Source organism: Aplysia californica, unplaced genomic scaffold, assembly GCF_000002075.1.
Source record: "Aplysia californica isolate F4 #8 unplaced genomic scaffold, AplCal3.0 scaffold00373, whole genome shotgun sequence".
Taxonomy (NCBI): domain Eukaryota; kingdom Metazoa; phylum Mollusca; class Gastropoda; order Aplysiida; family Aplysiidae; genus Aplysia; species Aplysia californica.
In genome coordinates this window covers 71,946-89,410 of record NW_004797643.1, presented here as the reverse complement: position 1 = coordinate 89,410, position 17,465 = coordinate 71,946, and the positions used below count along the sequence as shown (strand labels likewise).

The following is a 17,465-nucleotide window of genomic DNA, read 5'->3' as shown; positions in this document are numbered from 1 at the left end:
GGCCGTAAAACCTCTACTAAAACTAAAACTCTCCTCATTCTTTTTTGTGTTTGTTAGTCTCTTGTAACACCTGTAATCTTCAGCACGTATATATGACCTTATTGTGTTGCAAGTGCCGTAAAACTTCTACTAAAACTAAACATCTGGTGTGGTCTGCTCCTTCTTTCCTATTAAACATCTATTTTCGTTTTCTTTCCTTCTTTTTTGTGTTTGTTACTCTTTTGTTACTCCTTTAATCTTCAGCACTTAAAATTTAAGCTATTTGTTTTGCAAGTGCTGTAAAACTCTTACAGAAAAAAAAGTGTCCTTGTTTTACTATTACTATGAGATGTACTGACTGATGCTGATATCATACAGTCATACAGTGTATAGTGGGGCATAGATATATAACTCAAACGCGTCGTGGATTGATAAATATATGTGTTGACACATCCATCAATCAGATTAACCGTTAACGAAAAATAAAACATAGCAGTTGGGGAATGGCTGATTGTACAACCTGTCCTTGATTTCAAGTTTTACATGTACATGTTAGAGCTATCTCTGCCCGACTGTATTTGTTTAATTTTTATTTTATGCCAACTGCCCACTGCAGGACTGACATCCACCACTGATGTAGCCTACTAGTACTAGAGATAAACTTGCTAGAACATGGAGATTAAAAAAAATTTTGTCAAATAAATTATTTCCTGATACTGTGCAGCAAGCATCTGACACAGTAATGTTGAAATAAAGTAAACTCCTACACATATTTTAAATGGAATTTTGACTTCTTGTTTGGAGACGGGATGGTTTCCAAATAGGCTACCATACTGTGGGCGCTTCGTTAAGTAGCGTCCTATGATGCATTTCTAAAGGGGGTATTACATTTTTAGTTTAAACTGACATTGTTTGTCTTCTTTGTGGTAACAAAATAAAACATGATGCAACCTTGTTAAAATAACTTAATAAAATCACTTTTTGTTGTTGTGATCTTTAATCTAGCAAGTTCTGCTGCCAACATGTGATAAAATTCTCGTTTATAAACTTATTGAAAATTATTTCCTATCGTAAAAATAATACCAAATTTGGTACCAGTCCGTCAAAATTAACAAAGACTGGCGGGCGACTCTTTTTCCCGCTGGATTTTGAATATAACCAAAAAAATGAAGTAACATAGATCTAATATGAATGACATCATGTATTATTTTCTTATAATATTATTTAAGAGAGAACAAACAGCAGTCTGTTTTAAAATATGCGTAATGCCCGCTTAAAACTCTTTACACCCCAACAGACCCTGACTGGGAGCGTCCGGCGGTAGTAACCCTGTTCCCCATCCAAGGCTGTGAGCGCCCGATACTAGTGACAACTGTTTCGTTCTGTCCCCGTGGTTTTAAGCACCCCGCACAATTTAGCCAAATTCGATTTTTTTTGCACAATTTCTTATTATTTTCCTTTTTATCATTCTTGGTTAAAATTAACAGAATCGCATAATTTCACATTTTTGGGCTCATTTTGCATCATTTCAGAATTTTTCTTGCATAAAACGACGGGGTCAGTTCGTTTTACCTAGTGCTAGTTTTTTCTTGTTTTTCGTCTCTTGTGTGAGGAAAACTTTGCCGTCAAATATAAGTAATTTGAATTCAAGCCATTTGCAAGTATGAATATGTTATCAACTTTATTGCACAAAGAAAACTCCTTTCACTTTCAATCATAATTTATACCGTACAGAAAACAGCTGAAACACACACGACATAATCAACAGCAAGTTGGCACAGGGGCCCCTCACCACATACATATACTATGTACTATGTACATCACCACGGACTGAACAACTGACTATACATATCAGCATCAGAAAATCATTAATACCACCGTCCATTAATACTTTCTTGGTACATTAACCCTTACACTTAGCTCCAGGCTATTTTTAAACCTCACTTCCTCCCTCTGGCCTAAGCAATACTTGGCTCCTCGATATGTCGATAAGGGCGTAAAAACACCAACATATAATGAACATTCTTTAATCCCACTTTCTGTTTTAATTCACTTTTTCCAAACATTCGGTTAAGAGAGAGAAAATCCCACAGTGCATTCTTTATTTCTAGCCCATCTGTTGTAGTGCTGGGCTCGTGTACATCACGACTCACATTTTGTGCAAGTCTTCTTTATCTTAGTGGTGGGTAGTAGTCTGTAGACTGGTAGGCCTACACTTCACACTTTTTCTCTGAGAACCAAGGTGGCAGCTGGCATTGACCTGTCTACCAACCACGGGCTGGCCTGTCATAAAGATTGGGGGGGGGGGGGGGGGGGGGGGGGAGAGAGTTAGTTTAACTGTTTTTACACCTCAGTCGACAGAATTTAGCAAATGAGCTTCCAACTCTGCCTGTCGGCGGCAAAAGAGCTGAGAGGGATACAACATTTCAGGAGAAACATCGAGATCAGATACCCGATAAAAATTCTCCCCTCTTGGGAATCGATCTCTGGCCTCCTGCATGCAACAGTGAAGTGCTTAAGCGCTATGCTTCTCCTCAAACGCAAGTACTAAAACTACTAACTTCATGAAGACTTCCACACCTGCCAAAGTATTCTCTAACCTCTCACCACATGACACCGATTCTACAGGACCCACACAGCTGTTAATAAGCAATGAGGTAACGTTAGCAACAATCTATAGATTTTGACAAATGGAATCCACACAACAGAATCAATTCAAATTATATTATAACATCCTTAAACTTAAACAGTAACATTCTCCTTCTTACAGACAAGTAGTGGTAAACCTACAGGAATGAACTTTGACATTCTGTATGGTAGCCTACCTGGATTTGTAATTGATCTGATAATTAAGCATTTCAACCAAGTATGTTATTATGTTAATCAGGAACACCCCCCCCCCCCCTTATTTAGAATTTTACTTGAACAGGGGGGCGCTACCAGTCAAGTCACCTTGAACTTGAAATAAAAGTGAGATTGTCACCATTGGAAACATCATCAGACCATTGAACATTCACTGTGATATGAGGTAGAAAGGCAACTGATAGAATGCTACACTTATGCTAACAAGACTCTCATTCATGGCGAGTCCCTCCCATCTGACCCCACAGTCCAGGCACAACAAAGGATGACACTGCATGCCTGGTCTAAATCAAATTAAAATGTAAGTGTTTTAACGCCCTCATTGACACAATTTAGATCATTTAGGAGGCTGCTTCTGACCCTACCCGTGAAAGCCAACCCAGGCTGAAAGGGATACAACATCCCAGCAGAAAGACCTAAATACTCAACAAAAATTCTCCTCACTCTGGAATTGAATTCAGGTCTCCGGAGAACGACAGTGAAGCACCTAACCGCTACACCACAGACGCGGTACTGTAGGTCAGATCTACGAGTCTTCGGCACCAGTAGAGATGGTAAACCCGTCCAGCTGCTGCGAAGTTCTGGCCCCGCCGGGATCATCCCCACCCTCCCCCTCCAGGACTTCTCCACGACCCCCGGGGTCAGAGATGATGAGGTGCTCGCTGATGGTGTCCAGGTCCGTGTTGACCACAAACTGACCGGCCGCCTCCCTCTCTCCCCCAGCTGACAGCAGATGTCCGCTGCCCTCGATGGCTATCAGCTGACCCCCACTGCCGTCCTCTGGGTAGATGATCTGGGTTTGTCCATCGCTGCTGGCTAAAATCTGAGCTTGACCGTTAGAGGTCAGTATACGAGGTTGACCTTCAGAGGTCAAGATTTGAGCCTGACCACCAGAGGTCAAAATCTGAGCTTGACCTTCAGAGGTTAAGATCTGTGCTTGACCATCAGAGGTTAAGATCTGCGCTTGACCATCAGAGGTCAGAATCTGAGGCTGACCTTCAGAGGTCAAGATTTGAGCCTGACCTTCAGAGGTCAAAATCTGTGCTTGACCTTCAGAGGTCAGGATCTGAGTTTGACCTTCAGGGGTGAGAATCTGTGCTTGACCTTCAGAGGTCAGGATCTGCCGGTGCACACCCGGGGTCATGATAAACTGCGCCCCCTGGTCCTGGGGAGCGGTTAGGAACTGGATGGACTGACCGGCGTCTGGCGGTGCGGGTGCCAGCTGTACCTCCCCACCGGAGCTGCTTGCGGCGACACTCGACTCCGCCCCAGGCGGCTGAAACAAGAGAGAACAACACAAGTCACAACATTTTTTTCTCGCTAACTCAATTTAATTAAACTGGAGTCTGCTTAAACTAAACGGAGTGGCTAGTCGCCCGATCTCGGTCAAGTAGCCTGGCGCTACAGGCCGGTGGGGATTTCTGCGCATGTTCCAGGCGAATGAATTCGCTCGATTAGCCCTGCCTAGTCTGCAGCTTCTTGCACGTGGGGATTTCTGCGCTTGTTCCGTGTTCTGGCCTGTGGGAATTTCTGCGCATGCTCCTTTAGAAATCGCGCAAGATTCAGTCACTCGGTCACTTCTCCTTGTCCTCAAAGTCAAAAGTCGGATGGTCAACATGGCATTATTATAATACATGTCATAGGACTAGGCATAATGAGTACAATAATGACTGTATTGCACTGGGTCAGTTTGTGAATCGACGCAGAGAGAAAACAACAGGAATCAGTAATTCTAATAACCAAAAATCTCCCCCCCCCCACCTCTTTCTCTCCCTCTCTCTTTCTCATTCTCCCTCTCTCTTTCTTTCTCTCCCCCCTCTCTCTCTTTCTCTCTCTGCCCGCAGACAAAATTTCCCGCTTTCAACTCAGCGCTGGAACGTTTGTTTACACTCGTATCACGGGCCGTCACGCGCTAAGACGAAGTAGATCTAGCGTCCAAGTCTCGTTCGGATGCGAGATAGGGTAATTGAAACATCTTGGTAGTAGTTAGACAATCTTTAATAACATCACGACACTGCATTTTATTGTTAGTAACTTTGTCACCGACATTCCGATGAAAGATAATTAAATAAAGGGTGATAGATCTAGGGTATCTAGTCAACTCACGAGGGAAACCTTGTTTGTTTTCAGTTTCAGGCGATCGGCCCGATCCAGCCGTAGTGGGCACCCCGTATCTAAGACTAGATATAGATGACTGGCTCCAAGTGGGCAGAAAATGCTTGCCACCCGAGGTCACAGAAATTCCCTACAGGCCACCCGAGATCAGGCCAGTAGCACCGGCCTAAACTTAAAAGGGAGACGTGCACTCCCGGACAAATTTTCTAAACGAAATACTTGTATTCACTTTCATGTCATTGTGCAAGAAGTTCATAGGTAAATGTACGATTCGTGAATTTGTTGATTTTTTCAAACGCCCTTTTAGGTCATTTAGGGTGTTTTTTCAACAGTTTCATCATTGTGACCCGATAGAACAGATGTCAAGGGATGTTTTTCAGCAAAAAACAAAAATTAGATATTTAAAAAATTTTTATTGATATAATATTCTTTGGGATCGCCGACCCGGGTCTTCCCATAATTAAACCACATAATTTGCAGGTTGTCTCTAACTCTATGAACAGAAGCTGCATTGTGGGTGTCAAATTTAAACTCTCTTTCTTGCTTCTTTCATAGCCGGGGTAAAGACTTATTGAACATCCCTCCTATACATTCATCATAATTCCTGGGTTGTAGCTGTAATACCTCTACTGTATAACAAACTGTCTCCCCCCCCCCCCCCCCCAAACCCTACCCACACACAAACATACTCACCATTTCCCCTGGGTTGTAGTGCTGTATGACGTATCCCTCCCTAAAACCCTACCCTCACATACACACACATGCGCGCACACCCACACACACCGCATCTCCTGGGTTGCAGCTCTGTATGACATACCCCCCCCCCCCCAAGACATACACACACATGCGCGCACACCCACACATACTCACCATTTCCCCCGGGTTGTAGTACTGTATGACGTATTGCCCCCCAGCCATGGCCCCGGCCGCCTCGTTGGTCAGAAGTAGCTGACCGTCCTGTTGCTGGACGATGATGGTCTCGGGGGAAAGTTCAAATGGCTCCCCATCCTCCGACACCACGCGCACCTGGTTGTCACCCTGAGGAAGTTCAAGGCCACTGGGTAAGTCCTAGTTTTGGTGTAAGAGTTTCACAGTACTTGCAACACCGCTAGGTCATACAGGTATTGAAGATAATGAGTGCTACTAGAGAGTATCATTAACAAACAAAAAAACCCCAAATTTGTTAAAGGAAAAAAATATATAAAGACCATAGATGTCTGATAGGAAAGAAGGAGTCAACAACACCAGAGCACCTGCCAACCACCCACTAAATGTTTAGTATGACACTCCAAAGACGGGACACGGGGCACACAGTACACATTTGTTTACTTGCTCATTATTTACAAACACACGGCACTGTACCGTATCTGTGTAGTGTGCACCATTTTTCTTTTTGAAAGATATTCTTTTAAAGAAGGAGACAGAAATTCCCATCATAACAGAGCGATTTAATTTTCACACTCAGATTTCCTTTGACTCAAACTTATTTTAAGGGTTCCCAACGTAAAGACATACAGAAAAAACCCTTGAGTTACATTCCAAGAGGTGAACTCTAATGCTACGACTGTACATATGAATATGAGCTCTTTCTTCACATCTCCACTGCTTTCAGTGGCTGCAGACTATTTCTTCCTTCATCTCAAGACTTCATAAGTTAATCAAACTAAAAATCCTTAATACTGCCAGGCCTAAATAAAATGCATGTCATTGTGCTGACTCAGCATAAAGTACACTTCAACAAACCCAACATAGCACATTCTGGTGTAGTATCATTACATTATATTATTTTATAATGTTCAAAACACAAAGACCAGCTGTAGAGCACAGATATTACACAATTTCAATTATTATCTGTATATATATATACTAATATTATCTATATAAAACATATCCCTGACCTGTGACATTCCCAAGAGCTGCTGTATGAGGCTGACGGCAGACACCGATGGTTTACTCGCGTCACTCGGCCCACTAGTCTGAAGGTCGCCCGCTGGAGATACACAGACACACAATTACAAACGTGCAGTAACTATAACTATAAAGAAGAAGAGGTGCTTGGACCCGAGAAAAAGTTCAGTTAAACCAAGCAAGTTCAACACAAACGGAGGCGACTGTATGTGATAAGACTCTCACATTGTGGATTGCTTAATCTGGGACAGTCACAGGAAATTCGGGGCAAGCTAACTTACTAAAAAAAGAAAAATGAGGTACGAACCTGAAACAACCTGGGGAGCTGTCTGAACCTGTGACATGTCGGCCAGTGTGGCGGTGGCTGTCGCAGCATTTGCTGTGTCCTCGTACTGAACCACCTGATGGGACGTTGGTGAGGAGATGGGCGATGGATGGGAAGGTTACAAGGGTCAAAATCTCTTTATTAACATTTCAACAACAAACATTGTTTTCCACTTCTTTTTTTCATTCAATATCACACAGGTAAAGAGGCATATTTTACACAAAACGTAAATAAAAAATGAATATAACACCATTGAATATAGATATTATACATTAATACATATTTCTTGAGATACTGGCTATCAATAAACGAAACTTGTCTGATGTAGAGATGTATTGAGTGACAAAAAATGGAGACATTTTGTCCATGGGTTTAGTGTTTCTTCCTCACTAGTCTGGAGGTTCAGCTATCTTTTGTATCTCTTGTCTCCTCTTAAAAAATATAAAAAATAACAAACAAATATACCAGAAGGTGTTTTTACACTCCAATTGACACAATTTAAATCATTTAGGAGGTGGGCTTCCAACCCTACTTGTCAGGCCCAACTTGAGTTGAGAGGGGTACAAAATCCAAGCTTAAAGTCCAAGGCTTCCCACTGAAGAATCCAACTCAAGCCTTCTGCGAGCGACAACAACGAGCCTAAACACCACACCAGTAACACAGTCTTGCCATTCCATAAAATCTAAAAATCAGGATCTCAAGGGAAAAAAATCTGGATCAGGGGAAAAAAATCGGGACCAACGACGAATCACCAGGGTGACTGCCCAGCTGGCTTTCAAATTTACCACGGGTGTCCATAAATATACAAAGGCAGAGTTTGTTTTTAGAAAAATCTGGCGCAACAGAAAGAACAAAAAAATCGGGATGCTTGAAAATAGGGGGAAAAAAATCGGGATATCCCAATTAAATCGGGATGAGTGGCAGGTCTGAGTAACATGTCTGTAAAACCAATCCTTCCACTTTCCACCTTCTGCCTCCTACCTGCTACCCTCCACCTACCAACTCCCATCTCCCCCCCCTCTGCCTACCTCCACCTCCGAGATCTGAAGCTGCTCCATCCCGGCTATGGCCTGCATCTGCACCAGGTGCCGTATCTTCAGATGTCGCTTGAGGTCAGACAGGTTACCGAACAAGTAGCCACAGCTGAGACATTTGAAGACACGCTTCTCTGGCTGGGAGATGGTGGTCTCACTTGTTTCCTCGTGGACAAATGGCTTGCCCTGGGGGGAGAGTAGGGGAATAATAATGATGTAGGTCATTTTTACATTGCTTACTGCCATGAGCACAGAGCTCTAGGAGCTTTACATAAATGTTAGTACAATGAACAATTAAAGTTTTTTTTACATGTATATTTTACAACAAACATCTTCAAGAAAAAAGGGGCAGTACCTACAAGTAGTACAACAAAACAAACTGACATTACCTCATGGTGTATGGTAAGTGGTAAGCAACATTACTAGTTGACATTACCTTGTGGTAAGCAACAAGTCAAGTTGACATGGTGAACAAACAAGAAAACAAGCTGCCGTTACCTTGTGGTGTCGGGCGTAGTGTATCTTCATGTAGCCCAGTGTGTTGGCAGAGAACGCGCAGTGTTTACAGACGAACCTTTTCATCACCTCGTGCGTCTCCATGTGTCGCTTCAGGTGACTCTGCTGGGTCGCCTCGTATGGACATCTACGGGGGGGGGGGAGAATATGAGACATAAATAATACCATAACAACATTTATCTAGAAAACATGACACATGTTATAACGACATCTATATCTACCTTTTGGTCGGACCAAAATTTGATACATCATATAGGTTTATGTACGAAAAATATATATCCTAATAACAGATGACATATAGGGCTTATAAGTTTATAGTAAAAATGAACAATATACAACACATACAAGTAAGGCCAGTTGACTCTACATACAGCAGAGAAATCCACGTATTTATCCCTTTCTACAGCACACATAATCAAGACCAGTGCACCACGAGGAACAGCGGGAAAGAAGCACGTACTTATCACATTTGAAGGCTTTCCCCGTCTTGTGGGAGCGCACGTGCCACCTGAGTGCCGTCTTTGACTTGTACTCCTTGCCACACTCGGAGCAGGAGAAGGGCTTTTCCGTGGAATGTCTCAGCATGTGGGCCTGTTATAGGGGGGGGGGGGATATGAAAACAATAATGAGAGGTGTGCTGAAAAAATGAGTTACTTCTCGGATTTTAGCCTGATACATTTACTTTATAACTGGAGTTTGCACAATTTGTAAGAATGGAATAATAAAAGACACGGTGGACTTGAAGAAAATGGCATCAGTTAAAAATTAAAAAATCGGACTCCAGTGTCGATTTTCGGCCGATATCTCCATTCTTGGATTGCGAGAAGTAACTCATTGTGTCAGCACTCCTCACATTTGTGTGTTTGTTTAGGTAAAGACTAGCAAAGAGAATTAAAGAAACAATAACGGGCATATAGTGCAGGGAAAAAGTCGGATAGAGCTACCACAGGTTAAGAGGGATACAACCCAGCAGAAAGACTGAGATATTCAATAAAATTTCTCCCCCACTCCAGAATCAAGCTCAGGTCCCCCGAGAGCAACAGTGAAGTGGCTAACCATTACACACCACAGACGCCGGAAAGAATATATCGTGAGATGATGGTGTCATTTTACAACATTGTGAAGTGGTTTATTTTTACAACTTTGTGTGGTGTCCACTATGACAGTAGGGCTCAGAGCTAACTGAAGCGGAAAATTTAGAATTGAACTCATGCTTTCCATGTGAAACGAGCAAAAAGCCTAATCAGTTGAGCATGGAAACCAGTAGACTGTGACTACTGTGAGAGGAAAAGTTCCTTAGCACAGCAGTATTAGAATAAGCCTGACTTTGAGAGCCTCGTACCTGTAGGTTATTTTTGGAACGGCAAGCATACGGGCAAATTGGACAAGCAAATGGCTTGATGCCTTCATGTATCCAGATGTGCTTTTGCAAGTCAGAATTTGCACGGATGAAAGTACGCGGGCAGTGGGGACACTTGAATGACCTTCGACCTGTTGGAAATACAAGAATGAAATCCCCCCTAAAAATGTCACTAGTGATAAAACAATATAATACACATAGTATATAATACAGTTAAAACTGTCAAGGATGTCCACCCACTGTCGAGAAGAAAAAGGCCGTCTTACATAATGTCATTGATAAGGTGAAAAAAATACACAAGGGAGGAAATAGGAAGTTTGTACAAGTGATTGTCTTACTTATACTTATACAGGTAAGCGTTAAAACTTGGAGCAGATTCGACTGTATAAGACACATAAAGCAAAAGACACACTCTTGTTAAAGATACATAATGTAACACACAAAATAAAAGACCTGCCTTTTAAAATAACTTTCTAGTATTAATAAACACACACCATTTTTCATAAAGTAAAAGGCATACAAAGTAAAAAGACACATAGCACAAAAGACACACAATGTAAAAGACACTCTGCGTGAAACAGCCGGTAAACGACAAGCATGGAGAGACTGACCCATGCGTCCTAGGGGCCGGTGCCTGTAGCCTGTCAGTTTCTCCAGCGTCTGTTTGTCCATGTCCTGGTGCTGGTTCAAGATGTGGGCCCGCAGCTGTTTCATTCTGTGATCACAAGACACATGCATACAAATGGTCGCTTTTTAAGCACAAGGGAGCTATCCTGAAAAATGCTGTTTTGAGAAAATCAAAGGTAAAGTTTTTGCCCCTTGTTCAGTTTCTTTAAATGACAAGGAGAGTTTTCTCTATACATACACACCAATAAAACCAAACTTCTCCTATAGGTAGGGCAATGCCCATTTTTGGTGTCGGTCAAGATTTCTGGAAACCCTCAAAATCTGGGTTAGCCTGCTTGTCCTTAACTCACTGACTACTGGCCCCTTTCACAAATCACTAGTGCTGAGTACTGGCATTTTTGGGAGTATTTCAAGACACCACCACAACTCTCAGAATTACCCTATTGTAATTATTTTTTGACATAGTAAAGTTACTTTCAAACTTAATCTATTGCAAAAAATTTAAGTTCTCTGAGTTTAAAACTTTAATTCTTATGATTGTTTCAAAATTGGAATGAATTTGATTTTTAGAAAAAATTTCCAGAGACATGACAGATAAAATGAAATCCACAACAACAACAAAAATAAAAGTTTAAAGTGTTCTGTTTTGATTTGTATCCATGGGTGAGTGTTTGGTAAAAATATAAAAGCTGGTCTGTGCTTTTATTCAGACCCATACACTGAATTACATGAGACAGATGTAGGGAACGAAGTTGTGATTTCGTCACGCGAACAAGAACAACAGTACTAGTGCTAGATCTAGCCCTAAAACTACAACTCGGGCGGTATTCGGGTACATATCCAGGGTCCTAACTATCAGACACATCATATCCTGAGTCACTAGAACTAGCAAAACGTACAGAAGTGTCGAAAACAGCGAAATTATGTGATTCTTGTTCATGCGACCGTTACTTTGACGCGACTGTCGGATTACTATCATTTGTATAGAAAAAACATAGCGCGAGTTCCGGTCAGGTCAACCCCAGATGAGGTGACTGTCCTTCACCTTCAATTGCTTAAAAAGTTACCACGAAACTTCGGCCAAACTCAGCACGAAACCAAACAAGAGGCAAAACTAGCACTGGAGTCCGTTCCCTTTCATGTGACGGGAGCACAAGTTACAGAACAAAACCGCAAAGTCCATCCCATCGGGGGTACGGGAACCGTACCTGCGAACCGACCGTCCGCCCCGTACCTGTGACGGGATCCGTAGTCAGTGAGTTAAAAGCGATCAAACATGAGGTAGGCCTACATATCATTGAGTCATAAAATACGTTGGACATACAACACAGTTCAGGATATGAGCCCGTAGCTGTTTCATTCTATGATCACAGGAAACACAAAAGTATGTTGTACATATATAGTAGTGTAAATAAAGTACATTGGACAGAGAGAGAGAGAAAGAGAGAGAGAAAGAGAGAGAGAAAGAGAGAGAGAGAGAGAGGGGGGGGGAGAGAGAGAGAAAGAGAGAGACAGGGAGAGTGGAAAGGAAAGAAAAAACCACACCAGAGCACCCACCCAACACCCACTGAGTCAATAATAATAATAATAATAATAATAATAATAGATTGCACTTACATAGCGCTCTATCCCATACTAGCATGAGCTCTGAGCTGAGCGCTTTACACAAATCACAAGATCATTCACACATGAGAAAATATTTCACAGAAACAAGAAAAACCAGTTCAACCACATGAAGAAGAACTTTCACAACCATACATTAATTATATACACGAAAGGACAGCAGATACTGTGCTTGAACAACATAGGCGGAACTGCTGATTTTTCTTTCCTCGTCCTTACTATCGTCATTTTTTCTCTACTTCTTTTGTGTGTATGTCATTCCCTTGTGAATTGCTATTTTCAGGGTGCCTTGATAGTTGAAGCAGACTTTGAGCTGTTGAGGCTAAAGAGGTGAGCAGAGTAAGCCTGATTCCGCGTTTGGACTTCTCTGTTGACATCCACCCCTTGGCGCTCATTAGACCTTATGCAGTTGCAAGCGCCCTTAAACCTTACTAAAAACAAAGGAGAACGTACCCGTCAAATTTACAGGAGCACCTGGGACAGGAGAGTCCACTGATGCCCAGGTGTTTGAGCTGGTGGTTCCACAGACGTGTCCGTGTGGGCGCCAGGAAGTCGCACTCTTTGCACTGGAAGGCGATTTTCTCATGCTCTTTCTCCGAGTGTCGCTTCAGCTGGTCCTTGGTGTTGGCTCGGAAGCTGCAGTGAGCGCAAGCGAAGGGTTTGTCGCCTGTGGGGAAGGACAGTTTGGTAAGTGATTTACAGCGCTTGCAACTGTATAAGGTCATTTGAGCGCAAGGGAGGGAACAGAGGTACACTGTAAGTGATCCACACAGAGACAAAATTGATATATGCCACCATTTTGCGCAGCGTGTGCGCATGTGTGTGTGTGCGTGTCTGTGTGTGTGTGAGTATATTTGTATATGTGGGAAGGAGACGAGAGAGAGAGAGAGAGAGAGAGAGAGTGACAGATAAACAGAGAGAGAGAAAGAGAGGCAGAGAGCAGCAGAGTGAGAAGGCATGTATCCGATCCCTGCAGCCACGCTACACCTGTGTGAGTCCTGACCTGAGGCTTGTAGTCCACCTTGCTGTAGAACAGCCTGTTACTCCCTCTCCTCCCCCTCCCCCTCCTATCCCTCACCTGTGTGAGTCCTGACATGAGGCTCGTAGTCCACCTTGCTGTAGAACAGCCTGCCACAAAACTCGCACTCCTCCGTGCCGAACGTGTCCCTCATCTTGTTGAATATGTCCATAGACATCCGCCGATAGCCCATCCTCTTGATCAAGGCTTCAATCTTCTCGTTCTTGCTCTCTGTGCCCGCGCTGCCACTCGCCGCTTTACCTTCAGCCACCTCCAGACTCTCCTCAGCTGCCGATTTCTCTTTGGCCATTGCGTTAGGTGACTCCTGCCCTACTGGTTGGGGGAAAGATAATATTATACGATGAAAAAAAGGAGATATTTAAAAAATGAGAACAAGATGAAAAAAGGAGGGGGGGGGGGGAGAGAAAAAGATGTAAAAGATTTTTAAAAGGAAAAAGAATAAGACAAAAGATTTTCAAAAGGGTTACAAAGAAGAACAAACTGAGACAAATTGAAAGAGGAAGTACCAGAATAAAAAAAAAAAAGATAAGAGAAATGAGACACGAAAAAGAACATAAGAGGAGAGAAAAATCTTCCTCCCCCCCCCTCCTAAATTTAAAGTTAAAGAGTAAAATAAAAACTGGAAGGTCTACAACAAACATCGAAAGAAAAATAGCCACAACTAAAAGGAAAGGAAAAAAAAAGAAACACATAGAAAGAGAACTGAATGTAAAAACACACGCAGAATAAGATTAGACACATAAATGAACGACAGACGTGTACTGAAAAACCATAGTTACTTTTAGCACATCAAGTTTCTGAGACCTCAAGAAATCTCATTTTGTGACAAGTGCCTATGGGGTAATGGTTGGTCCCTTCATTGTGGCAACAAGAGGACTTGAGTTTGGTTCCCAAGAGGGAGAAATTTTTATCAAGTATCTTGATCTTCCTCCTGGGATGCTGTATTCCTCTTCGCCCAGGATGGCCCCGAAGGTCAGGGCAAGGAGCCTACCTCCAAAATTATTTAAATTGTATCAATGTAGGCATAAAGACAACAACACTAAATAGTTTCAAAAAAATATTTTTTCAATACAGTGGGCAGTGGGTGGGGGTGGGTGCTCTGGTGTGGTCTGCTCCTTCTTTCTTATTAAACATCTATCCTCCTTATCTCTCCTAATTCTTGTCTTTGTATGTAACTCTCTAGCAAAACCTCTAATCTTTGGCACTTATACAACCTAACCTAAATGTGTTGCAAAATTTGCCATAAGACTATTACTAAAACTAAACTAAGTTCGACTGTACCCCAATTCTCACCTTCGTCAGTTTCTGGAAGTTTCTCTCCACTGTTCTCCCCTGAAGCCAGACCGGCTTCTTGCTGCTCCTCCACAAACATTTCCTCTTCATCTGAGCCCTCCCCTCCTTCCGCCTCCTCCTCCATCCCCTCCACTCCCTCTGTCTTCACAACTGAGGTCGTCCCCTCAGCTGCCTCTTCTGACCCGACCTTGTCCGAAACCTCCTCCTCTCCTCCCTCCGAGTCAGAGCCAGGGTTTTGTAACATGAGCACGTGTGGCGCCACCTGTGAGTCTTTTCCGACCCGATTCTCCGACTTTATTCCATCACCGTCTTCTGTATCTGGGGAGAGTAATTATTACAAAATGACGGAGTTTGAGAAAAGAAAAGAAGAACACCACAATAATGGTCACTATTTATTTAAGTTAAGAGTTTTACAGCACTTGCAACACAATAGGGTCATATATAAGTGCCAAAGGTATAATAAAGGAATGAGGAGAGATAAGAACGATAGAGGTTTAATAGGAAAGAAGGAGCAAATAACCCCAGAACACTCCCTAACCACCCACAATAGTCATTTACAGCAAAGAAAAAAGCCAGAAACAACAGAAGTAGGACATACCAGAGGCGATCTCCACCCACCTTCAGGGATAATAATAATTGTAAAGTGGATCAAGCACGCTGTAGAGTATGGATAAACGTAAACCCTCTACAACTGTACCTTTGTTCTCCGATTCTACGATATTCTCAACAAGTTGCGACCCAACAGTTGCGTCCCCTCCGTCTGTGCCCACAGAGTTCACTCCCTGAGTCGACACATCTAGCAGGTCTTCCACTTTGGAAAATGGCTGACAGACGCTGCTCACGACCTCTGAATTAACTTGATCGTTTGCGGACATGTCTGCTTTGACCGTCTGGCCTGTGGTTGGCGCAGGGGGAGAGAGCAAGTCAGTTGAGGGACCCGTTAACTCTTTGAACTCTGACAGGAAGTCTCCAGAACTCTCGGCAGACGGTACGACCGTCAGGGTAGAGTCTGTGGTTGGCCCTCGGTCATTTGTTGTCGTTGTTGTTGTGGTCTGTGAGAAAGTGTTGCTGCCGGAGGAAGGGGTGGTGGTTGTCGCTGATGGCGTCAGTACTGACGTCGGTGATGGTGTCTGTGCTGACGTCAGTGATGCTGGTGTCACTGAATTGTTGCTGTCCGATGTTGCTCGAAGTTCTTCGGGCAAGTTCACGTACTTGTTGCCATCTTTAGTCATAGCCAGCGGCTCGGGAAGGTACAGGGACCTGGACAGAGTGAACTTTGTCATTGGTTGATACAAGGGGATTCTTTTTTCTGTTTTGTTTTTTTATGATTATGTTGTGGTCACTATGACCACTTAACTCTCTAGAGGGTATTGGCTTAGTCGCTATTATTTTTCGGAGAGAGGGAGAGGCAAATATTACAAGTATTGTTCACTCAGTAAACCCCCCCGGGGCAGTGCCACTGACTGAAGTGCCTTTTGGCCATTCCCAAAAGGGGGACATTTCTCGTTCAAGTATAGTAGAATTGTAAAAGGAGTGACTCAGGTCACGCCCATAACTGTGCCTGATCTACAACAGGGAACTGCTGCTTTTTCTTTCCTGATCCTTACTATTGTCATTTTCCTCTACTTCTTTTGTATGTTTGTCACTCTCTTCTGACCTGCTATTTTGGGGTGCCTTGATGGTCGAAGCAGATCTTGTGCTGTTGAAGCTAGAGAGGTGAGCAGTCTAAGTCTGATTCCCTGTAAAGACTTCTCTTTTGACACCAACCCCTTGGCGCTCATATGACCTTATGCAGTTGCGAGCGCCGTAAAACCCTCTACTATAAAAAAAAAAATATATATATATATATAACTCAGTAAACCGACTTCAAATATTTCAGTTATATTGTCTTTATAAAAACAGCGTGATGAGTCATAGTTTTCATATCAATATTATTTCTTATAGCCGGCACTAGAGGGTTAATGAACAAGTATCTGTGGGGTAGTGATAAGGCGCTTCACTATTGCATGCAGGAGACCCGCGTTTGATTCCCGAAAAGGGAGAAATTTTTATTGAGTATATTGGTCTTTCTGCTGGGACGTAGTATCCCTCTCAGCCTGGGTCAGCCCTGACAGGCAGGGTAAAAAGCCAACCTCCCACATGATCTGACTTTGCATTAATGGGGGCATACCTATACTATAAAAAAAAGAGCTAAATGACTGTGGTGTGGCCTGGACTGACCTGTTGATACATTCCTCCAGCAAGGAATCCGCCACCATCGTTCCGTTCTCCCCATGGTCGCTGTGGCTGGAGCTTAGATGTTCAGACAACTTTATTGTGCTCAAAAACTGGCAAAGCAAAAAAAATTTTTTTATAATAAACATTTTTAAATCAAAGAACATTGTAACATTAAGTACATTTTAAACCAAGGTTTGTGGACAAAAAATGTTTTAAATCATGCTAGTTTGAGTAAAGAGATGCACATTGATACAATAGCAGTCATTTAGAGCAGTAAGACAGATAGACAGAAACAACATTCCCAGCAATAAATATATCTTTGACTAAAAAAAAAAAAGTGCATTGAAATAATAACGGTCATCTAGTTCTGGGAAAAGGACAGAAGACAAACAGAAATGACAAAGGGAAAGAAAAGAAATAAGACCTACTTGTAGCGCCCATCAGTCATCCCCTGTTGATAACAAGTAGATAAAAGTAGTGGCTATCTCAGAACAAAACAATACAGACAAAGACTGTCCTGAAGTCCTGAAGGGGTGAGTGGAAGACAGAACCTCACACAATCCCCCC

General features: G+C 42.7%; 1 protein-coding gene across 1 annotated transcript in view; it reads right to left on the bottom strand.

Moving 5' to 3' along the window:
- Positions 1–1,641: 1,641 nt before the first annotated feature.
- Positions 1,642–17,465, bottom strand: part of LOC101851591 (zinc finger protein ZFAT) — a gene marked incomplete in the record, with an annotated part of 39,179 nt that continues 23,355 nt past the window's right edge. Inside the window, 14 exon segments of the mRNA XM_013085427.2 lie at positions 1,642–4,117; positions 5,827–5,994; positions 6,855–6,946; positions 7,172–7,265; positions 8,218–8,409; positions 8,722–8,866; positions 9,200–9,330; positions 10,082–10,230; positions 10,711–10,814; positions 12,803–13,016; positions 13,428–13,700; positions 14,682–14,999; positions 15,379–15,941; positions 16,902–17,008. Of these exon segments, the coding sequence (XP_012940881.1) occupies positions 3,368–4,117; positions 5,827–5,994; positions 6,855–6,946; positions 7,172–7,265; positions 8,218–8,409; positions 8,722–8,866; positions 9,200–9,330; positions 10,082–10,230; positions 10,711–10,814; positions 12,803–13,016; positions 13,428–13,700; positions 14,682–14,999; positions 15,379–15,941; positions 16,902–17,008 (3,300 nt within the window).